Below are 23794 nucleotides of genomic sequence, written 5' to 3'. Positions count from 1 at the left end.
GCAAGTCGCTCTGCTTGGATAAGCCTCAGATTGTACATCTGAGAAACAGCGTGAAGACTCCTGCTTCCCAGGGCAGCTAATGTCTGTCCCTGGTGGCTACTGTCAGTACTAGTCCCTTTCCCTGGGGTCCCAAGGCAGAAATGGAGAGTGGATGACAAAAGATGTTTATTCAGGCTTGATCCCTTAAACAGCCATACACGTAAAAAATACATAATTAAAAGTCAGAAAAATAATAATCAGGGTGGTGTGACCTCCCTTCCTCCCCTTTGGCACAGCCTTCCCAACTGGCCCCATTCTGAGGTGCTCCCTTCAAAATCCTGGAACTGGGGGCACAGGGGTCACTTCTTGGCAGCTTCTGCCTGGGCTGCCAAGTCTGCCTCTTTCTGAGCAGCCATAAATAGGGCTCGCTCCTTCTGGAAAGTTGCCAGCTCTTCTGAACTGAGGCTGCAGGTACAGAAAAAACAGACAGTAAGTAAGGGGTCAGTCACTGGTGGGGAGCTCACAAGTGCCCATGTCACTGTCTCAGAACCTGTTCTCCCCTCCTGGATTTCCCAGCCTCCATACCTTTGCTCATCTGTTTCCTCTACCAGGAATGCCACTCCACCATCACCTCTGCCTTTCATTCCCTTCTTAAAGCCCTACTCATCCTTTGAGCCCTCAGCTGTAGCTCAGCCCAAATGAATCAGCCCTTCCTCTGTGCTCCAAGACACTTTGTAAAAGAAGTCATCAAGTGGTGCATGTATGTCTCCCTCAGGGCAGGGATCAAATTTACTCAGCTCCGTCTCCCTGGTTAAAAGTGAAGATTTGAGCAAAGTAAAGTCCATCCCTGTTTCATGCTTAACCCCACTCCTCTCAGGAAACAACCGTCAGCCTTTGCTGGGGGCAGGACACCAGCAACAAGAGGCCAGTGAAGGGTTGAGTGCTGCCCCTGCCATTGTCTGGGCCAGATGCTCTCCCACCCAAAATCTCACTTCAAAGAAATAATTCCTGATGTCATTTGAAGCGCATGAGGGGGCCCCCTACTGGCCTCAGGATCAGGTCTGAATTTGAGAACTAACTGGTTCCTGTTTCCTCACTGCCTCCTATTTCCCACTCTGCCTCTGGTCTGACACCCAGACCACACTGAACTTCTTTGCTTCACTCCTTCACTCTTTTTTCACCCAGCAGTATAATGGACCTGCCTCCATCTCTGGACTGTGAGATCCATAGAAGCTAGGCCAAGCATGGCTACCTCCTTCCTGCCTGCAGCCAATGTCCAGAAAAATGTCCAATATATACTGGGTAATTTATATTCCAAATGAATGAACAAGCCTCCTACCCCCAAGAATCTAAGGTCCTTTGACTCAGAAGCTAACTCTCCTATTCAGTGGGCCCTCAGCCTTGTCCCAGAGTCAAGAACTTTCCAGGCCCTCCTCTCATGCTGTACCACTCCAGACACTCACTCCTTCACCACACGAATGCCCAGGGAGCGGGCAGAGCCAATGATGGAGCGAACAACAGAGGACAGGGGCGCGTCCGGTAGGGCGAAGGCGTCATCCTGAGCTTTGACGCAGGCGATCTCATACACGTGCTTCAATGTCACCAGGCCTGCCACCTCTTTCCCTGGGAGGAAGAAACAAGTAGTTCTTCAGATGTCACTGCTTCCATCCAGAGCCCCCAGAATCCCAGATGCCCACCCTGTCCCTTACCTGTGTTCCGTGCCCCCTTCTCAATCCCAGCAGCTGCCTTCAGGAAGTAGGAAACAGTGGGCTGGCCAATTTTGATTTCAAATGTCCTGTCAGGCTTAACGAAAAAAAGAAATATGAGAATATGTCTTCCTGCCTCTCCCAACCCCTGCTGCCTCAGCCCAGGGAATTTCTAACTTCCTGTCCTCCACCCTTCCCTCATCTTCCTATAGTGCTCCTTGAACTGACCACAAAGCCACAGGAAAAATAAATCTGCAACAAACATCCCTGACACCTCTATTCCAGGCCAACTCTGTTCTGGAAACCCCAGTAAGCTGAAGGGGCAAAGGAAAAATCTGCAATATGGCAGGGTGGGCTCAGGAAAAATGTGGTCTAGTCTCTACTTTGTAAATGGGGAAAGCGGGGCCCGGTAACAAAAAGAGACTTGCTCCAAGTTTGGAGCAGAGTAGCAACCCCAGGTGACCACCTCGCTCCATGACCTGGGAAGAACTGAAGGAATGAGAAGGAAACTGGGGATCAGAGTCCCAGCTCCGCACCTTCACAAAAATCTTCGTAGGCAAAGGAATGCCTTCTTTGATGTCCTTTGTCTTCTCGTTGAACTCCTTACAGAACTGGTTGATGGAAACGCCTCGCTGTGAGGGAGGCACAGGGGTTAGCGTGGGGAGGAAGGGACGGCTTTCTACCACTCAGGAGGCTCCGTCCGTTATCTCCTCCGGCTTCACTTCTGTAAGTTCCCATCCTCTTTACTTGGATTTAACTACCATTTTACGCGCCAGGTGATTTGTATGGTTCATACCTCTCTATCTTCACAACAGCCCGTTGACAAAGGACTGAGGAAGCTGAGCCTCGAAGAGGCTGTGTAACTAACCCAAAGACATAAAGCGTGTGCGTCTTAGAGCCGCGTTTTGAAATCGAGGCCTCCCTGGCTCCAGCCCGCACCCTCCACCAGCGTTCTAGCTCCCTCGGGCTCCTCCTACTCCCGGTTCCTGCCGCGGCTGCACCTGACCCAGGACGGGACCCAGCGGGGGCCCGGGCATGGCCTGGCCTGCCCGCACGATGGTCCGGATCACGCCGCCGGCCTCGGGCTTCCTGAGCGCCCGAGTGGCCCGGCTTAGCTTCGACATGATGCGGGGTTCTTGGCCTTAGTTCATGTCAGGTCGGCAGGAAGAGCGACGGCTCCGGGCGCCGCCACCTTGGGTCAAAGTTGAAGGGTCCTCACGTTAGGCTAGGGCAGGTGAAGCCAACAAATTGCATCGTTGTTTCAGTCTTCTCCTCTCCAACGAGTAAGGCAAGGAGAGCGAGATGAAGTGGGTAAAACTTCTAACTTGCCATCTTAAGATTGGGGAAAGACCCGAATGGCTCGGATAAACACATTCCTCCTGGAGCGCAAACAGGCAGTGCCTCAGACAGCTAAACTGGAAGCGGGGGCCTTAATGCCCGCACTTCATTGTGGGTATGATAGTTTTGATCGCTTATGCAAATCCCACCAATTGCTATGCCCTGGGGCGCCATCTGCTGGACATGTGGGTAATTCCTGGGTTTGAAAACAGCCTAGAGCTCCTTACGAGTGGGAATTTTCACTTTCTGAGCCTGTTTTCCTCCTCTGTCGTTAAAAGGGAATAAGGTTAAGGGTACGGACCTTGGGAACAAATTGCTTGGTTGCTTCTTTTACTGGCTGTGAACTTGATCAAGTTATTTAACTTCTGCTCAGTTTCCTCCCCTGTACAATAGGGGTTAGAATATGTAGCACCTCCCACTTGGGATTCTTGCAAGTTAGCAAAGTGCTTTAGAACAATACCTGACACCTAGTCAGCATGTGCTATTCACTATACAATAAGGACAAAACCTTCGCAGAGCTGTCATGAGACTTAAGAGGCCCAGAATGTATTTAACACATCTTCTGTGTCCAATAAAATAAGCCGGCATCTTATAATTTCATTTAATTTTTTTTGAACACTTGCTACATGCCAGGTACTATGCTAAGCACTTTAAAGGAATCATCTCATTTAATTCTCACAATAGCATGAGGTAAATTTTATTATTCCTCCTTTACAAAAGAGAAATTGAAGCACAAAAAGAGGCCCCCAAACACCTACCCTATTTGTGATGGAGCTGGGGAAAAGTATTGGGATTACCTGATTCTAGACCTTGTGCCATTTACCATGACTCTATATTGCCTATTCTAATGAAATGGGATAATACATGTAAAACCACACTGTAAACTGTGAGACACATAAATTTTTTATTATGAAATTCGTGTTGGATTCCCACTAATTAAATGTGACTGTTCCTAACTCTGAAGTCAGCCATGTTCTTTACAACACGCAGCCTCATTAGCCTTATCAAAACTCTGGAACTAAGCAGGCTCTTTGATTTACTAACTATAAAACCTAGGGCACGGTAATTAACTTCCCTGTGCTTCTGGTTTCCTCACTAGTAACATGGGGTTAATTATAGTACCTACCTCCCATGATATTGGTTAATTCAGATAAAGCCTATAGAAGAGGGCCTGGCCCAGAGAAAGCCAAGCTGTAGGATTTCTCTCTGGGTGCCCCATATCATCTAGCCTGTATTTACAAATGAAAAAATAAATCCTTCCTAAATGAAGGTATCAGAAAGCAGATGGGCATGGGAGGTGCTTGATGGGTAATTTGTGGAAGAATGGGGACAAGGGCATTGCTGTTGAAAGATCGGCCCCCGTCCCTGACAAGCCAAATTAAGTCAGAGACAGGGTCTTGGAGCTTAGAAGAAAAGAGACAGCTTCATTGCTTTGCCAGGCAAAGGGAACTCACAGCAGGCTAGTGCCTTAAAAACTGTGAACCCATCTTGGGGATGGGACAGGGTGATTAATAGCCATAGCTTAAACAATAAAACATCAATAACAATCAACAGAATTATTTACTTGTCATAAGACTCAGGGTGGCGTCATGGTGTCTCCAGGTGACCAATTCTGTAGAGGCTAGTGGTTGTCTTTCAATCTCTTTATCTTATTAGTGCCCAAGGCGTGGTCTTCTTAGGCTATTTTGTAAAGTTACAGTCTCATGACCTTCTCCCTGGAAAAGGACTCAGTGACCAAGCATGATTATTACTTTTGATTACTGGAAAAAAGTAGAAACAGTAACATTAATAGCTTTATTTTAACAATGGGCCTGGAGCTGTGAGTAGCAACTGGTCAGTCAGGTTAGTTGGCCATTTTAAGAGCAAGCATAAGAATAAGCAATCTGTTAGCCTAAGTGTGGCCATTTTATTAATTCTCCTTCAGCATCAGGAGTAATGCCATGATTCTGGCATGAACAATCATGCCAATGAATGATTAGGCCTTTCATTTTTAGTGTTGGAGACACAGGAGCTGTGGGTTCAGGCAGAAGACAATCAGTTGAGCTTGGGGGTGTCTGTGTGACACCTAGCTAGAGGGTCTGGGAGAAGCAGACAGAAACACACTGGCATCTGAGGCCTAGAGACTAATAGTCCTTAACACCAGGGCCAGCAGTGAGATTGCTCGCAGTGGGGAGAAGGGAGGAAAAGAGAACTCAGCATTTAAAAAGTGAAAAGAGGAAAGGAGGGAGTGAGCAAAGGAAACCAAGAAGGAGCAGCCGCAGAGTTAAGAGGAAGACCAGGAGAGTCTAATACAATGTAAATGATATGTAAATAGTTACAAATAAAATGTAAATATTATGGAAATAGTTGCTGGCATGAGGCAAATTTAAGTTTTGCTTTTTGGAGCTTTCTGGAATTAAAAAAAATATATATTTTCAACTCCAGATTGGTTGAATTCAGAGGACCCATGTATTTGGTCTTTGTCCCTGTTCCTGGCAAAGAGTTCCTAAAATCCTTGGAATTTCCTAAGTGATAAGAGACATAAAGGTGAAGGGAGTCTTTTGTTATTCATAACAAGCCCCTTTTAACAACTAGTAACTTTATGTTAACGAGGTGATTTTCCCTAGGTAACCCTTGGATGCCAGGGAGACCACCACGTGACTAGAGGATTGGAAATTTCAGACCCATTCCCCAACCTCTGACCTCTGGGGAGGGGCAAAGGGATAAAGAGTTGACTTAATCATTGATGGCCAAGGATTTAATCAATCATGCCTACTTAATGAAGCCTCTGTAAAACCCCAAAAGGACCGGGTTCTGAGAACTTCCTGATAGGGGAACACATGGAACTGCTGGGAGGGTGGCATATCTGAGGCTCCATGCTCCATCCCCATACTTTGCCCTGTGCAGTCTCTTCCATCTTCCATTTGTACCCTTTGAAATAGTCTTTGTAATTAACTGGTAGTTGTATAAGTAAACTGTTCTCCTGAGTTCTGTGAGCCATTTTAGCAAATGATGGAACCCAAGGAAGGGTTGTGGGAACATCTGATTTATCATTGGTCAGTCGGTTGGTCAGAAGCACAGGTGACAATCTGGACTTTTGATTGGCATCTAAAGTAGGGTCAGTCTTCATATAGAGTGTAATTACAATTATGTGTGTGTGTGTATACACGTAGAAGAAAGACTGGAAGGGAAATACACCCAAATGGTAGCAGTGATTGTGGGCAGTACATTTGAGAATAATTTTTTTCTTGTTTAAATTTTTCTGTACATTAAAAATTTCCTACCTTGAATATGTAACACATTATCAGAAGCCTCTCAGTAGTTCCCCAGCATTCAGAAAGTAAAATTCTAATTTTTCAGTTTGCCTCCTAAGGGTTGCTAGATCTTAGGCTGAACTAACTTTCCAGCCTTACACTCTCCTGGCCCTTTGACCCTCTCCCCACCACTTCACCGCATTTAACTGCTTTCTGTAGTGGACACCTTTGGGTCCAATCCATGACCTAGATATTCCCCACTCTCTGAAAATGCACTCCCAATCCATGGGATTGAAATCCAGCAACCATTTTTGTATAACATGACCCTGCCTATCTGTAGTTGACTAGTCAAGTTGGGCCAAAGTTCCTCCACTTGCAATTTTTCATTAAAAGTTAGAAATTCTGTTCTCATTCTGGACAAGCTTCTTGAAATGAGAAGATATCAAAACTTGGGAGATGTGGGGCAGCCACTTCCTATCTCAGCCCAAGTATGTTGGTCTATAGGGAGGGAAGAGTGATGTCAATACACAGAGAGAAAGAGACAAGAAATGGGGAGAGACAACTCCATCCAGCTTCTGGTCATCTATTGCCACTCCTCAGGAAGGACTGTGTTCAGGTTTCTAAGGGTGTCAGTCAGGATTCTTAATTTCAAGCCTATAAACCGATTCTGGACAATCTAAGCAGAAAGAGGATTTATGATGGATACTGAGTAACTCACAGAATCTCTAGGCTGCCCAGGCAATTAGATGCAGTAGCTAGGCAAGTGGGAACACACCCAAAATCATGCCACAGAACGGGTCCTAAGAACATATCACTGACTCCCACTGGGCATAGATCCAGCATCATCACCATTGGCACCACTGGCAGAGGACTGCAGATTCTGCAGTTGGAACTACTTTCACTGCTACTTCTGAAATTGGACATAGCCACTGTCTTCACCACATTTGCTTCTTTAGGAAATAGCCTCTGATTTAGTATGAAGCAGATGCCTCTGATTGGAAGAATCCAAGGCGTATGTCTGCACCTGAGATGCAAGAGATGTTGGGAAAGGGAGTACCTGGCATTTTCAACTTTTATAATTGGAAATGGTCTCTGTCTCATCAAATTGGGATTACATGCACACAGAGACACAATAAAAGGTTTCAGATTATAGACAGCCAAAAAATACATCAAATGTCTATTACACTAGGATTCTGTAATACCCTCTTTCATCTAATTGTGGAATCTCTCTCTCTCTCTCTTTTAAAATCCTTATACAACCCATAAATAACACAGAACTTGGTGCCAGGAATGGGGTTTGAAAGTAACATCCATGATAACTATGGAAATGTCCAAATAGAGGCCAAGTGGTAAGAAGGGATAATTTTCATGACCTAGGATGCAAGTGGCAGTTCTTGTATCCAGTGGTAAAGCAATTAGCTCAGTTATTTCCCATTGTCTCTTGAGACTTGGTCAAGTACCCATCAAGGGTGAAGCAGAAGAAGGCTATCTCTGAATCTCCATTCCAAATTCCTAGCAGACAGAATGAGATTGGCCCAGTCTGGTCAGGTTGTCACCTTTACTCCCTTTAGCTGTGGCCATGGGATGACATCACAGAATTAAACATGATTGCTGGGGATGCAGCACTGGGGATTAGGGAAAAGTCCGTTCACTGGAATGACCCAAGGCAGGTACTTAATAACATTGTTGGTTAGTAGGTAAATAAATGAATAAATTAGAAGGCTATCAATATTTGAAGCTCTAGGGGCCCTTCCTAGCCCCTCCCATGGTTTCTGAGTCTCTCTATGCACCTGCTTTCACTGACTTCCTCAGTGCCTCAGGTTCTGCCCCCTCTTCACTCACTCTGGTCATGGCTCTCACAGCCTCACCAGCCTCCTCCTTTCACCTGGAACAACTCCTTACCCATTCAAATGTGAGGGTGTGATTGAACCAACTTACCTTACTTTTAACATTTTTACTGTAAAGTATAATAAACAAGCCAAAAGCTCATGCAACATAAATGTACAGCTTAACAAACATTATAAAAGAAGCACCCCGTGAGTAAGCAGTGAGGGGCACTCAGTCAAGAAACCAAGCAGCACCCTGGACAGCACCTCGGAGATTTCCCTCTGTAAGCCTTCCCGGGTAAAACCAGCCGGTTGGAATTTTGTGCTATTAACTTCCTTGCCTTTCTCAGTTTTACCACCTAAGTGAGCATCCTGAACTGCTGTAGCTTAATTTGGGCTATTTTGGGTATTTATATCAATGGACTTATAGAATATGAATTCTGCTGCTTGGCTTTGCTTGCTCAATGCTATGTTGTTTTCTTTTTATAAAAGCTATGTTGAGACAATTCACATATCATACAATTTACCCATTTAAAGTGTACAGTTTAGTGGTTTTTAGTGTACTCGCAGATATATGTAACCATCCCCCAGTTGATTTTGGAACATTTTTATTACCTCAAAAAGAAACGCATACCCTTTAGCTTTCACCCCTCATTCCAGCCATCCCTCCCTGACTAAGTAAACTCTAAGCCACTTTCTGTGTCTATAGATTTTCTTATTCTGATATTTCTCATAAATGGAATCATACAATTTGTGGTCTTTTGTGACTGACTCCTTTCACTTAGAATAATGTTTTCAAGGTTGTAGCATATATCAGAACATTGTTCCTTTTTATAACTGAATAATATTCCATTATAGAGATATGCTACCCTTTGTTGATCCATTCAACAATTGATGAACACTTGGCTTGTCCACATTTTGGCTATTTTAATAACACTGCCATAAACATGTGCGTACAAGTTTTTGTGTGGACATGTTTTCATTTCTCTTGGGTCTATCTATCCCTAAGAATAAACTGCTGGGTCACGTGGTAACTACATTTAACTGTTGGAGGTGCTGCTGGACTGCTTTCCTAAGTGGCTACACCATTTTACTATCCACCATCAGTGTGTGAGAGTGCTGATTTCCCCACATCCTGACAACACCTGCCTTTCCCCCCCCTAGTCTATGGGTCATCTTTTCCTGTTTCTCTGCATGAATTACAATTTTTTGTCAGAAGCTGAAGATTTTAGATAATATACTGTGGTGACTTGGCACTTGTCAACACCTCTCCCCACTCCACTCCAGGCCCCAGGGTTTGTCATTGTTATTTAAACTTTTTTTGGTGGGGGAGATAATTAGGTTTATTTACTTAATTTTTTAAGGGAGGTACTGGGGATTGAACCCAGGCCCTCATGCATGCTAGGCATGTACTCTACCACTGAGCTATACCCTCCCCCCGTTATTGTTATTTGCTGTTTAGTAACTGGCTGGATTATTTTAGTGAAGTCCATCCCCCTTCCCACAGCCTGAGTTTAAAGCCGCTGTCATTGGTCTTCAGGGACTGCAGCCCTGAGCATGCCCACCTGCAGTCACCTGGGATGACAGTGGTTTGGACAGCTCTTCCTTTGACTGACTCTTTCCCGGACCACACTCATCTGTTAAAACTCCACTCATTTCCAGCCGAGTTCTCTATTGTTTTCAACAATGTCCTGGGACATAAATTGCTCTACAAATGATCCAATCAAATTTGGGCTATGAAGGAGTAGGGTTTGGATCTCTAAATGTATCTGAGGGGTCTATCTCTTCCCACCAGTCCCACCCTCCAACCTACAACAAGGCCTCACATGCAGAGCCCAGCATCTTAGCTCTTCCTTCTCTCCTCTCCAAATCTTTTAGCCCAGAAAGAGTTTGTTGCCATTTTGTTTGTTTTGCTTTTTCAACATCCTTCCTCAATTAGATACACAAATATTCTTCCAAACTGTTTATGCCAGCCCCTGTCTTTGGGCACTTGAACCCAAGAAGACATAGAGAAACATATTTTGTTTCTTTCTTTGTCTTTTTTTGTTTGGTAGTTTTTTAGGGGGAGGAGATTAGGTTTATTTATTTATTTAAATGGAGGTACTGGGGATTGAACCCAAGTTCTCATGAATGCTAAGCATACACTCTACCACTGAGTTATACCCTCCTTCCACTTTCTCTCTCTCTCTCTCTTTTTTAACACAATAAGGTCAAGGCCTAGATTGAAGAGAGAAGGGAGGGGCTGAACAAAAAGATTTCAAAACAATAGTGCATATTTTTATCGCACTACCGGTAGGTACTATTATTATTCCCATTTTATAAATATGGAAAGTGAGTATTATTAAGAAGCTGGAGTTCTTGGGACAGAGCACCGGACTTAGAGCCAGAAGCCAAGGCTGGGACTTGAGAATCTGTGTCTCTGTTGGTATTGCAATTCACCCTTCTTCTACCTGACCTGGACAATGCAATGCTGGAATGAGGCCCATCCCTCACTCCCAGAGGTCCCTCGTGGTCTGGCTGTGTCCACCATGCAGCTCTGAGCCCAGTTCTTTACAACAGGAGAAATCTCTGCCTCCTGGGACAAATCCTTGGAACCTCTCTTAGTCCTTCCTGCATTCTAGTGTCAGGTGGTAGTACTGGGGCCCTGGTCAAACCTCAGCTCCATACTCACCTGGCTGTGTGACCTGGCAGCCCCCCACCCCCAGCCTTAGTTTCCTTCTCTGTAAACTGAGGAGTCTCATAATTCAGTGCATGTTCACAGAGGGCCTGCTCTGGCAGGCAATGTGCTGGAGTGCAAAGGGGAGTGAGTCTGTCCCTATCCCTGTGTCTTTGTGGGCTGGTATGGAGGTGGGCATACTGTACACATTTGGGGCTGGAAGCTACCCTGTAGAGCAGGGTTTGTATGACCTGCTGCCGGCAGCCCAGCAGTCCAGCCTGCTAGGTGCTGGGTGGTGGCCTCTCAGGGAGTTTCTCTTTGATATTAATGAGTGCTTCTGCCCCAAAAGCGTGTGCTGCCAGCTGCTTTCTTGAACAGTTGGCAAAACAGTTGATACCCTGGACTATTTCTAGGTGGGGGAGTTAGTGGCATGTGTGGATGTGGTGGGCCCAGGAGGAGTCTCGGAGACTGGGAGCTTCACAAGCAACTAGTTAGGGAGAGGGAAGGGACGCATGCTCCCTTTCAGGAATGTCTGGGCAAACTTTCACTTATCCTTCTTGACTGGGGGCAAAGGCTGCCTTCTCTGTGCAGCCTTCCTTGATTTCCTCAATAAAACATGCACTCCAAAGACTCGGATTAAAGTTCCATCCTCTGGGCTTCCCTCAGCTCTTGGTTTTAGTTCCAAACAGACCAAGAGATAATGAGCTGTAGGGATCTGATCTGATGCATCTCTGGGTCTCTCCTGCTCTGCATCTCTGAGCACCATCCCGTCATCCTGAGTCATAATAACAAGGTAGGAGTCCAGACTTTGGAGTCACATAGCTGAGATCCACTCTTGGCCCCTTTCTAGGAAAATAATCATGACCAAGTAAGGTTCCTAAATCTTTTTTTTCTCATTTGTAAAGTGGGTGATTTGCTCCTGGGCATATATCCAGAAGGGACCCTACTTTGAAAAGACACCTGCACCCCAATGTTCATAGCAGCACTATTTACAATAGCCAAGACATGGAAACAGCCTAAATGTCCATCAACAGATGACTGGATAAAGAAGATGCGGTATATTTATACAATGGAATACTATTCAGCCATAAAAACCGGCAAGATAATGCCATTTGCAGCAACATGGATGTTCCTGGAGAATGTCATTCTAAGTGAAGTAAGCCAGAAAAAGAAAAATACCATATGAGAGCGCTCATATGTGGAATAAAAAAAAAAAAAAAAGAACATAAATGTAAAGTGGGTGCTTATAGTGCTTGTTTCCCAGGAATTAAAGGGTTTATTTTGCTCAAAGCACAGCCCTTAGCACCTGGCACAGACTGTTAGACGAGATCTCTTGCAAGCCCAGGCCGGGGAGGGGACTGCAAACCCCCAAAGTCTCCATCCCCTTTGTGGCATCTCGGGTGATGTGTGCATGCTGCAGGGAGGGAGGGAGGAGTTCCTGGACACCTGGGGGCCCGAGTCGGCCGGAGGTCGTCCAGCGAGAAAGTAGCAGAGCTGGGCTGGAAGACAGGTTTGCGACTCGAGTCAAACGCAGCCGCTTTCCTCTGCCTTCCTGTTGACGCACACCCCTTTCTCGCCTCCTCTTGAATTTTCCTTGGGTCTCTCCTTCCCGACCCTGCCTTTCTCCTCCTCTAATTTCCAAGGCTTCCCCCGTTTGGGAGGCGGGGTCTCGGGCAGGAGGTGGAGAGTCCCGGCCTAAGGTGGGGAAAGGGCCTCCCACTCAGTGCAAAGGCCCTAGACTGCGGTGGGAGAGGGGGCGCCAGGGTCTCGAGAACCCGGGAGTCCCCTGAAATGAGGTGGGGTCTGGGGAGCCCGAATTGGGGAAGGGGTCTTGTAGACTGCGGGAGAGTCCCTGAGCTGGCGAAGTTGGGCGAGAGTTCCAGACAGAGTGGTGGGCGGGCTTCTAAGGGCTCGGGGCGTGGCCAAATAAGGGGCGTGACCTCCTGGGAAAGGGCGGGGCTCCGCCGACTGGGGCTAAGCTTCGCCGCAAGGGGTGGAGTCTAGAGTGGGGCGGGGCTTCCGTGGGGCGGGGCAAAGGGACAGGGGGCGGAGTGTGACTGTTCGCTCTCGTACCCCTCCCCCGGCCACGGGTGTCCCCGTGACGAGGCAGCGCGGAGCCGCCGCGGGCCGGGCCCATCCCGCCGCAGCGGCCCTGGGGCCGAGCAGGGGCGAGGCGCAGAGAGAGCGGTGCCAAGCGGGGTCCGAAGTGCGGCCAGGTGAGGCCGCCGGGGCGGAGGGGCGGGGGCTTCGCCGGGCGGGTCCCAGCGGGAGCAGGGGGCGTGTTTGCGTGTCGGGGTGGTGGGGGTACTCGGTCCGAGGGCGGGCGCCTGTGGCTATTTGCGCGATCGCACCTGCGGTCGCTGGTCTAGGATGGGTTCTGCGCCCGTCCGGGCACTGCCCGCGGGGCTCGGGTAGTGCTGGACTATGTGCGTGCGCGCGCGTGTTTGTGTGGAGGGGCCGCCGGGTGTGTATCTGCGTATGCGCTGGGCCGTCATTGTGCCTGCCCCGGCGCAGTCCCTACTGCGCGGGGATGTTTTCCAAACAGGCTTCCTGCGGAGATGGGCTCTGCTGCAGCCCTAGCGGGAGGGGGGAACACCGCCCCCACAGGCCTCCAGAGACCCAGGCGGCCCGGGGACTGCAGACTGACACCTGAGGGAGGGAGAGGGAGCGCACCCGGGAGGGGTCCAGAGGCCTGCCCACAGGGCGAGGACAAGATAGGGAGACTGAGGCAGATGGATGTGGAGGTAGAGGTAGCCAGACAGGCAGAGATGGGGAGGGTGGGAAGAGACGGCAGAAAGGACAGAGGCGGGGACAGAGAGTCATTGAGAAAACAGACAGAGGCCTAGACCGGCAAAGGGGCAGAAAGATTAAGATGGACAGATAGAATCCAAGAACCTGACAGAAGGGTTACTCAAAGGTCCTGGGACTGAGAGCTAAACCCAGGAACTGGGTCTAAGATAAGCAGTAAGGGCCCCTAACTCCTGGGGTGGGTTTTTTCCAAGCAAAGAAGCCTCTGGCCATCCTAAGTTTGGCCCTGCCAAATATTCTGACCCTCTATGTAGCCCCTCCTTCTTGGTTCCCATCTATCTCCCTTCCCTGGTATCCCAGCAACCCCAGCAGTTTGGGGGGGGTGATGTGGTTGCTGTAGCAACAGAGTGGGTGAAAGGTCACTCTGGTCTTAGCCTAGGTGGTCCTGGCATTCAGAGAGGTTGGGGCCGGAGGCTGCAAAGCTCTTTTTCTCCTCTCCCACTCTGCCCAGAATGGTGCTGGAAGGAAACCCTGAAGTGGGGTCTCCCCGAACCTCAGACCTCCGGCACTCGGGGAACCATGGTTCTTGTGTCCTCTCTTCTCCTGGTGAAGATGCACAGCCAGGGGAGGAGCCCATCAAGTATGGCGAACTCATCGTTCTGGGGTGAGCCTCTCTGGTCCAGGTGGGGTGGGGCATCAGGCACCCCAGAGGACATCCAGACCAAGGGCCCCAGCTCTCCCCACTTATGGCCTTCTGCTGTTTGTCCCTTCACACCTTCCTAGCTCACAGACAAAGTTGACCAAACCCACCTCAATTCATAATTGTTTTATCTTCCCATTTTCCCTAAATTACTGTGACAACTCTAACTGCCCATCTAAGTTTCTGAGCAGAAGAAAGTAAAACCAGCTGCCTTTCACAAAGCATCTAGTGTGTAGCCTGGGGTGAAGAACTTTGGTTCTCCAGCAAGACTACTTGGTTCATATCCTGCCTCTATGAGTTGCTTAACTTCCCTGTGCCTGTTTCAATTTACCATTAGGGATGATAATAATAATAATACCTCAGAGGGTTGTCAGAGGAATGAATGAGGTGATTTCTGTGAAGCGCGTAGAACAGTATGTGGCTCGCACCAAGTGTTCTGGGAGGCAGGCCTGTGCCAAGCCCTTTCATGGACATTATTTCATTTCAATCTTCACAAAGATGCTGTGAGGAAGGAGGTGAGGAAACCAAGGCTCAGAGAGGGGAAGTGACTGGCCCAAGGGCACACAGCTGGTAAGTGGCAGGGCTGGGATTTGGACCCAGGTCTTTCTTACTCCAAGTCTAGTGAACTTTCCCTAAGCCACAGCTGACCCTCATGCTACAGATGAGAAAACTGAGGCCAGGAGAGAGGAAGCGACGTGAGTTGGTGGCTGGGTGGACCTCATCTTTTCCTAGTCTTACCCTGACTGGGGTCCCTGCACCACCCACTTAACTTTGGCCCCAGGCACAGATTCCTCTTCCTCCCCTATCTCTACCTCCTTTTGGCCTCTTTCTCTGCCCTGAAGAAAGTATCTGATTAGCTATGTATCATTCTGATGATTATATAGAAAGTAGAATGACTTCTGTTTGTTGACATGTACATACCACATGCGTTTATCTTTTTTAGCAATAATAATAATGGCTAACGTTTGTCAAGGGCTACCTGTATATATGCCAAACTCTGCCAAGCATTTTTGAATGCTTTATCTCTAGTTCTCACAATGAACCTGTGAGGTAGGTCCTGATAAATTAGCCCCATTTTACAGAGGTGAGGTGATAGTGGAAGAGTCAGGATTTAAGCCAGGCCAGTCTGAGCCCCAAGACTTTGTCCTGAACTGCCCCACCCCCATATGTGGGAAGAGCTTACAAGAGCAAAAGTGATGCCCCTCTCAAGGGTCTTGTGTTAGAAAAGCAGCTGCTTGGTTTCCCAAAGGAAGAGCTGGCTTTTCAGCTGAGGGTGAGGCCACTGATCAAACCTAAGGCGACAGGCCCTCTTGACTGCTGTTTGTTCTCTGCAGAGCAGTGAAGCCCCACACTGGCTGGACATCAGAGCCACCTGGAGAGCACATTGAAAAATACTCATTGACAGGCCCATCCCAAACCTACAGAATCAGGATCTCCATGGGTGGGGCCAGGGAATCTATGTTTTAACAAGTTTAACAGAAGATTCTGCTTCAAGTGGTCCTTGACAGTATTTGGAAGCTATGCATCCTTCTCACTCCCTGCTGCCAAACCTTCTGTGGCTTCCTGCTGCTTACAGAATAAAGTCCAGAATTCTTAGTGTGGTGAGCAGGGCCCTCCCACCAACTTAATCTTCCTCTACTGCACTTCACCACCCAAGTCACCACTCCCTGATCTCATGAAACCCTGTTAGCTTCAGGGCCTTTGCTCAGAGTGAGCCCTCCATCCAGAAGGTCTTCTACAAAAGAGGCTGGAGTCAGACAGACCCCGAGTTCAAATGCAGACTTTTTCCACTTACTAGCCTAGGACCTCAGGCAAGTCGTTTTACCTCCCTGAGCCTCAATTTTCCTCATACGTAAAATGAGAAGAAAGATACTTGCCTGGCTGGACACTGCACAGATTCCATTAGGTAGTTAATAACATGAAGCACCAGGAACATGGAAAGCTCCAGAACATGGCAGTGGTCAAGGTTATGACTCACCCCATCTCTGCCTTCCTCAATCCTTCCCTCTGGACAAGAGCTGGAAAGGAAGGTAGATATTTGATGTGTGTGAGTATATGGAGGTAGTGGCCATGTGGGTCTATTTTTTTTCTTTCATTCTGGTTTCTAATAGTACTTGTGCTATCATAAATGACAGTTTGCTAAAGATGAATCCTTTCTAGTTCTTCAAGGCCCAGTATAGGTGTTCCCTCCCAGAAACCTGACCCTGGGGCCAGAATTCCCTTCTCCTGTCTCTGGGCCTGTGGCGCACTTGGCTTGTGCCTGGGTCATGGCAGGTGGCACCTACGTTCCTTGAAAAACTGAGGACACCCCTCCCCTGCCAATGGGGACACAGAACTGACTTACAGTGTGTCACCGTGTCACCTCTGCCACCCCAGTGCCTAGCACCTGGTCAGGCATGGTTCAGGAGTCCAGAAAACACTGGTTAAGTAGATGAAAGGCCTTTTGAAGATATTCAGACCCCCCACCCCACTCCCCAGAGGCACCAGTTTGATATAGTGGGGTCATCTAGTTTGGGATGGTTCTGGGGCTTGTTATTAAGGTAGGATCTGCCCAGAAGTTGGCAATTCCTCCTAGTCTCTCCAGGGCTCACTTTCTCTCTCTCCCTGCAACCCTTTCTTCTTGACCCCCACATCCACAGCTACAATGGGTGTCTGGCAAGTGGGGACAAGGGCCGCCGCCGAAGCCGCCTGGCACTGAGCCGCCGGCCACATGCCAATGGAGTGAAGCCAGACGTCATGCACCACATCTCCACACCACTCGTCTCTAAGGCAAGCAGCCTGTCCTAGCAGACCTGGGCACTGGTCTTTCCAGTCCTACCAGCCCCCAGCCCCACTGGAGCAGGGGAGCCCACTGTGTCTTCACTCACTGCCTTGGGCTACCAGAGAAATGGTGCTGATGGGAGATCCCTTGTAGTGTGTTACAGTTTGCAAAACAATTCCTTGACCTCCAGACTCCATCCATTGGACGGAAGTGATCAGCATCATTTTAGAGACAGCCAAGGCTCAGAGAGGGGATGTGACAGTCATACAGCAATGACAAAGGAAAAGCCTTTGGCTTTGGAGGGTTTGGGTTAGAATTCGGGCTCTGCTGTTTCCAGCTGTGTGACTTTAGGCCAGTGTCTTCTCCTCTCTGAGCTGCGGTTCCCTCAACTATAAAATGAGAATGATAACCATGCCTCCTTCGGGTAGGTGGTTGTAGGGATCAAATTAGGTAACCTGTGTAAAGTGCCAGCTGCACAATACACCCTCTCCAATGGGTGGAACTGCCTTTTCCCTGGGAGTGGCCGCTGAGCCCTGGGCTCCAGCTTCTGGCTCAGAGGCTCACACTTCTGGCCACCTGCCCAGGGAAGTGACTTCTCCTTTCTCTCACCAGGCACTGAGCAACCGTGGCCAGCACAGCATCTCATACACCCTGTCTCGGAGCCACTCAGTCATAGTCGAGTACACACATGACAGCGACACAGACATGTTCCAGGTATGCCCCAGCACCTCCACAAGTCTTCTGGCCACTGGGCCACCGGGCTTGGATACGCAGCTCTGCAGGTGTTCCAGGGGGAGGCTGGAGGACCAAAGGTCACGGAGCAGGTGCTTTGGGTTACTCAGTTCAGTGGACCACATCCCAGTGAGGGCTGTTGACTTCCCAGTCACACAGCAAGTCAGTGGCTGTATCGAGATTCAAACCCAAGACTGGACTCCCAGGCTTCAGAAGGCATACAGTTTAGGGGTTCAGAGTGTGGTGTGAGAGTCATACTTCCTGGCTTCAGCTCCCAGCCCTGTCAACCAGTAACTGGATAACTTTGGGCAAGAGTCACTTAACCTCCCTGGGCCTTGGTTTCCTCATCTGTAAAGTGGGGCCCATTGTAGTAGCCACCCTGTGGAATCGTTGGGAAGATTAACTGAGGTATTGCACATAAAATGCTTAGCATGGATATATAGTAAATACTTACTAAAAATTCACTTTAATATTTGAGCATTCCCAGACTATGGGTGTGAGTTCCCCTTTCACTGTTCTCTCCACAAATCGACTAGTTTTTTTGAGGGAGGTGCTTCCCAGAACTGTGGGGGAGACAGAGAAGGAGAAACCCCAAATAGCAGTGATTGGATTTGGAGACCCCCGGGGAATTGGGATGATGCTGGCCACTCATTGTTTAGTGACCCTGCATACAGAGCAGGAAACCCTGGCGTAGGAAGCCGGTGGGATTGATCTGTGCTTGACCTCCCATTCCTCCCAGATTGGCCGCTCCACGGAGAACATGATCGACTTTGTGGTAACAGACACGTCCCCTGGAGGAGGGGCTGCCGAGGGCCCCTCTGCCCAGAGCACTATCTCCCGCTATGCCTGCCGCATCCTCTGTGACCGCCGGCCACCCTATACTGCCCGCATCTATGCCGCTGGCTTTGATGCCTCCAGCAACATCTTCCTTGGAGTGAGTGAGCCCCCCAGGCAGGGACCAGTGCTTTATCTGAGAGTGAGCCAAGGGGTAGGCTGGGGAGGGGCAGCATCCTGGGGTGATGGACCAGCCTGCAGAAATCATAACCATGACCTCTGCAGAGGATAGCATCCCTGCTTAACAAATGAGCAAAGTGAGGCTCAGAGTGGGTCAGGTGATGCCCAAGGTCATTCAGCACCAATTCCAATCCTCTCTGGGACACCTCTGACCTTGAGGATAGAGGGGCAGCATTCCTGGCTTGCAGCCTGCTGGGGGCCACTCAGGAATGTGATCTGATCCCACATGTGGTCCCAGGAGCGGGCGGCCAAATGGCGGACCCCTGACGGCCTGATGGACGGCTTAACCACCAACGGGGTCCTGGTGATGCACCCAGCAGGCGGCTTCTCTGAGGACTCAGCCCCGGGTGTCTGGCGGGAGATCTCAGTCTGTGGGAACGTGTATACCCTGAGGGACAGCCGCTCAGCACAGCAGCGGGGGAAGCTGGTAGGTGGACTGTCCACCCTCCCCCCAAACCCCTCATCCTTCCCGGGCCCTCCCCATCTCCCCTTCCCCCTGCCCAAGCCAGGAGGTGATGTCCAGTCCTGCTGCACAGGGGAGCCTCAGCAGGCTCCATCTGGGGCCATAAGCCGCTTGCCCCACAGAGCAGACCAGATGAGCATCTCCACATGCAGACCACATGACTGCCGGAGGTCCATGGGGTGACGTGAGGTGGAGCACACACAAGCACACTGGGCAGTACCCAGTGACTTTTGAGGATGCCAGCAGCTTAAAAATTCACACCCTCTTATGAGGGTGACACGGCCTGCGTGTGAGCAGTTTATAGCCTAAAGTGTTGGCAGTTTGTAATGTGTCTGTCACGTTCAGACAGGTTTAGCTTTATTCTCTCCCAGCAGGCAAGGGCTTTAGAGTAGCTCTGACACAGGTGACAGTGAGCGTTCCACGTGGTACCGATCAGAGAACTAATATTAGGAGCTGGGAGGGTCCTAGAGAGAGGTAGGGGCTTACTCAAGTTCACGTGGGCCAGGCAGAGCTTTTCCTACGTATGAGCACGTCAGGCAAGGAGATGCCAAACCTCAAGGAAAAAGCATGGCTTATCTTTCCAGAGCATAAATTCTACTGGGAGAGCCGAGGAAACATTATTTTTTTAAGTATGCACGTGTTTCACTTGTATACACTTGTTGAGCACCTACTATGTTCCAGGCACTGTGCCAAGTGTTCACATTGATTGATTCATGAGAACCACTTGATATACAGGGAGGCAGAATCCATCTTAGGATAAGGAAATCAAGACACAGAGAAACTGGATTACTTGACCAAGGACACAGAGTTAGTAACCATGAGGCTGGAATTCAATCCAAGGCAGTCTAGCACTTAGCATCCTTGCTTTTAGCCACAGCCCTTAGGACAGCTGCTTTGGGCTAAGCCCCTAGCATTTTGGACAGAGGACTTTCTTGACTCTGCCATTAGGGGAGAGCCAGGGAAAATGTTTTAGAAAACCCCGACTTTGGTCCAAACCTGTTTTGGCAGATGAGGTGACCAAAGCCCACGTTCCACTGAGAGTAAGGGATGGTGCCTGCCTGGGATCACCTGCCTGCCCTCCCACTTGCTTCTGTCTTTTCTGCTCCTCAGTCCCAGCCCTCCCCCTCCTCTGATCCAGCCCACCCCGCTCCTCTGAAATGGCCAACCCCACTGATCCAGTGTGCTTTCTCCAGGGAGGTTCGGTGAGATGGATGGGTGGCTTGACTGGGGTGATAGCAGCCAATAGCAGGGAATTCCAGAGCCCCTTGGGCAATAAGGCCCTTCTACTGCCCCTGCAGGTGGAAAACGAGTCCAATGTGCTGCAGGACGGCTCCCTCATCGACCTCTGTGGGGCCACACTGCTGTGGCGCACACCGGCGGGGCTGCTGCGGGCACCCACACTGAAGCAGCTGGAGGCCCAGCGGCAGGAGGCAAACGCGGCACGGCCCCAGTGTCCCGTGGGCCTCAGCACCCTGGCCTTCCCCAGTCCGGCCCGTGGCCGCACGGCCCCCGACAAGCAGCAGCCCTGGGTCTACGTCCGCTGTGGCCATGTCCACGGCTACCATGGCTGGGGCTGCCGGCGAGAGCGGGGCCCCCAGGAGCGCGAGTGTCCTCTCTGCCGCCTCGTGGGCCCCTACGTGCCCCTGTGGCTCGGCCAGGAGGCTGGCCTCTGCCTGGACCCTGGGCCGCCCAGCCACGCCTTTGCACCCTGCGGCCATGTCTGCTCTGAGAAGACTGCCCGCTACTGGGCTCAGACACCACTGCCCCATGGCACCCACGCCTTCCATGCTGCCTGCCCCTTTTGTGGGGCCTGGCTCACTGGCGAGCATGGCTGTGTCCGCCTCATTTTCCAGGGGCCGCTGGACTAGACTCCCTGGGGTCCCCTGCTGCCATGCCCGCCTGCCTACCCAGGTCCCCCACCTCCTGCAGCCCAGAGGGAGCTCTGCATGTGGGACTCTACCTGCTGGCGCATAGCCACACCAGATGGATGTGTTGGTTGGGCTGTGCCCTTCCCCTCTTAACTCTGGCTCTGAAAGGGGTCCCTGGGACTCCTGCCCCAGTCAGAATGATGCCTCAGCACCAGCTCTGTCCTGGGCTGATGGAGGGAGGCCCACCCCTATACCCTAGCCCTTCCTGGGGCATCCCACACCATGCCGCCTACACTGTGCCCCTGGGGGAGTGAAGGGGCCCTGGGCCCCTGACCCCTACCTTAGGCTGGCTGTGCCTGAGCCTGCCAACCCACTTTCAGATAATCTCCCTGCTGCTGCTCTGGGTTCTTGTATAAACCTTGCTGCTCAGCTGCCTTCACAAATCCCGCGTGTCCCGCATGCGCAGTGCCTCCAGCACCCAGTGAGTGATGGGTGGGCGGCAGGCTGGGACCAACATCTGCTGATACCCACTATGGGCTGGACTCCTTGCCAAGTGGAATCTGGGGACACAGAGACAGTCAGACCTAGTTCCTTGCCTGGTAGAGTTCACAGTCTAGTGGATGACAGGCCAAATTACCCAGTGACAGCATGGCTTCCTGTGTGCTAGGATCAGAGAATTATCAGGGGCTGTGAAGCTGGTTCTCACTGAGGGAGGAGGCACATAAGGGCTCAGCCTCAGCGGTTGGGTGGGAATCCTCACAGGAAGGATGCACAGGCGGAGAGGATGCTCTAGGCAGAAGGGAGGCTGAGCACAGGCTAAGGTGTAAGTAAGCAGGAAATCAAGTGAGGGGGGTTCAGAGTGGCTGGAGCCTGGGATGCAGGGGCGGGCAGAAGGGAGGCTGGAACAAGAAGTTGGGGTCGTGCTGACAGGGAAGATGCTGGGTGGAGACTGGGAACCTCATTTCTGGAGTTGAGGGAGGAGAGAGGACTCACAGTTCGAGTGTTGGCCGTGACACAAGGGCTACCGTGACCGAATGCCCACCGTGTGCCCCGCGCTGTGCTAACAGTAGTAACTATGTTCGTTGAGCACTCACCAGGCACTGGGCTCTGCTGCTCAGAGGTTTTGTTGTTTAATCCTCACTATAACCCAGGGAGGAGGTGTTACTCTTTCTGTTTACAGGGAGATTAAAACACATGCTCCAAGTCACATGATTAGAAAGTGGCCAAGTCGGATTTGAATCCACAGCTGCCTGCCTGGCCTCAGAGCCTGCCCTCTTCTGCATCGTACTGGGCTGCTTTCCTTGGACAGGGGTGGGAGGGGTTGGGAGGAGTCGGGAGGGCAGGCCAGGTAAGGGGAACAGCATGGGGAAAGGTGTGGCAGGGGAAATGCTTATGACCAATGAGCCGGGTGTGGAGGGGGCAGAAAAAAGGAGTGAGGGGTGGGGTCTGGGGGGCCTTGGTTACCAAGGAGGCCAAGTCTGAACTGGATTCCTGTTCATCTTAGCAAAGTGTCTCCTCTCCCTGAAAGCCAAGGCAAGCTTGGGGTACTGCTGGGGTTGCCCCAGACCTTTCTTGGGTGAGCAAGCTAGAAAGACAAGTAGAAGGAGGTTCTGGAAATATAAAAATCTGAAGAGGCTCTGAGTATAAGCCTGACCTGGGCATCATCCCCAGAGGAAGACAGAGCCTTAGGGAGTACAGATTGCAAGGAGAGGGACCTGCCCCAGTCCACACAGGTGGTTGGAACCAAAGAGACCAGACAGGGGGCTGCTGAGAGGACAGAGGGCACCCTCTATTGGTGAGAGGAGGACATGGTCAGATTCTTGCTCACGGAGTATCATGCTGCCGCAGAGGGGAAGCCCAGATGGGGACGTGGGGGTGGGTGTGGGAACATTGCAACTCCTGCATACACACACACACACACACACACACACACACACACACAGCGATAGGAATTCAACTCTTCCCAGTTCTCTCTTTTGACCCTGTTGGGAATCAGACAGGAGAACATTCTCATGCTGTTTCTGTCAGAGAACCTCAGACTCTAGGGGGAGGGACAAGGAAAAGGCACAGACACCACACAAGGGAGAACTCAGAGGGGTTGGTGAAGGGTGTCAGATAGCCCTGGCCTTGGCTTAGCTTGGCTTTCTACTCTTGGAGCCTGTCTCATCAGCTGTTAAATGGAGTAACAATCCCTACATTGCCAGGTGGCTGTGAATACATGGGGGGCACCTGTAACATAGTATGTGCTTAATATTATTTCCTCATCTACCCCATCTTCATTCTCATGGGAAAGAGCCAAGGCTGCGGTTGGTCATGACTCCAGTGAGTGGACTGCTCCATGTGAGTGTGTGTGAGTATGTGTTTGTGTGTCTGTGTGCGTGTGCAGTCTGTGTGTGTTGGGGCAGATGGAGGGGACACTGTGGTGGAAGGTCTGAGTAAGGCTAGACCCCAGTTCAGAGACTCCCAAGGACTTCCTGGGTGGCCTTAGGGAAGTCAGTAAGCCCATTAGCCTCAGTTTCCCCATATGTACAATAGGTAAAATGATATCCTATCTCAGGGTTTTTGCAAGAATTAAATGAGATCCCCCATGTCAGGCTGCTAGCACAGAACTTCAGGAAGTGCTCATATTAGCTATGATAAAAGTGCACCTTGGTTGGAGGAGTTCAAGAGTACTGGGATCTTTCATTGGCCTGAGCTGCCCATTGGTGGCAATGGACAGCACTACCTCCTTCATTTATTTATGTACATTTCAACTTCACCCAAGTTAGGT

General features: G+C 50.2%; 2 protein-coding genes across 3 annotated transcripts; one reads left to right on the top strand and one right to left on the bottom strand.

The window, feature by feature from the left end:
• Positions 1-148: 148 nt before the first annotated feature.
• On the bottom strand, positions 149-2911 carry MRPL11 (mitochondrial ribosomal protein L11). Its single transcript, XM_031447960.2, has 5 exons — positions 2687-2911; positions 2222-2317; positions 1689-1782; positions 1443-1602; positions 149-444 (listed from the first exon to the last, which is right to left on the bottom strand). Exons 1-5 carry the CDS (start codon positions 2807-2809, stop codon positions 339-341), a joined length of 579 nt encoding a protein of 192 aa, XP_031303820.2. The 5' UTR covers positions 2810-2911; the 3' UTR covers positions 149-338.
• A 9903-nt stretch (positions 2912-12814) lies between these two features.
• Positions 12815-21467, top strand: PELI3 (pellino E3 ubiquitin protein ligase family member 3). 2 transcript variants are annotated; one of them, XM_031447946.2, is made up of 8 exons: positions 12815-12954; positions 13998-14150; positions 14685-14756; positions 16826-16955; positions 17560-17661; positions 18419-18613; positions 18932-19120; positions 20455-21467. In XM_031447946.2, the coding sequence occupies exons 2-8, from the start codon at positions 13999-14001 to the stop codon at positions 21022-21024; spliced, it is 1410 nt and encodes a 469-aa protein (XP_031303806.1). In that variant the 5' UTR covers positions 12815-12954; position 13998; the 3' UTR covers positions 21025-21467. The 2 variants fall into 2 exon arrangements, with proteins under 2 accessions (XP_031303806.1, XP_031303807.1); XM_031447947.2 differs by lacking the exon at positions 14685-14756 and having other exon boundaries at positions 12819-12954.
• The last annotated feature ends 2327 nt before the right edge of the window (positions 21468-23794 follow it).

The sequence above is a fragment of the Camelus dromedarius genome, chromosome 12, assembly GCF_036321535.1.
Source record: "Camelus dromedarius isolate mCamDro1 chromosome 12, mCamDro1.pat, whole genome shotgun sequence".
NCBI classification, from domain to species: Eukaryota; Metazoa; Chordata; class Mammalia; order Artiodactyla; family Camelidae; genus Camelus; species Camelus dromedarius.
This window is presented reverse-complemented; position numbering and strand designations above follow the sequence as displayed.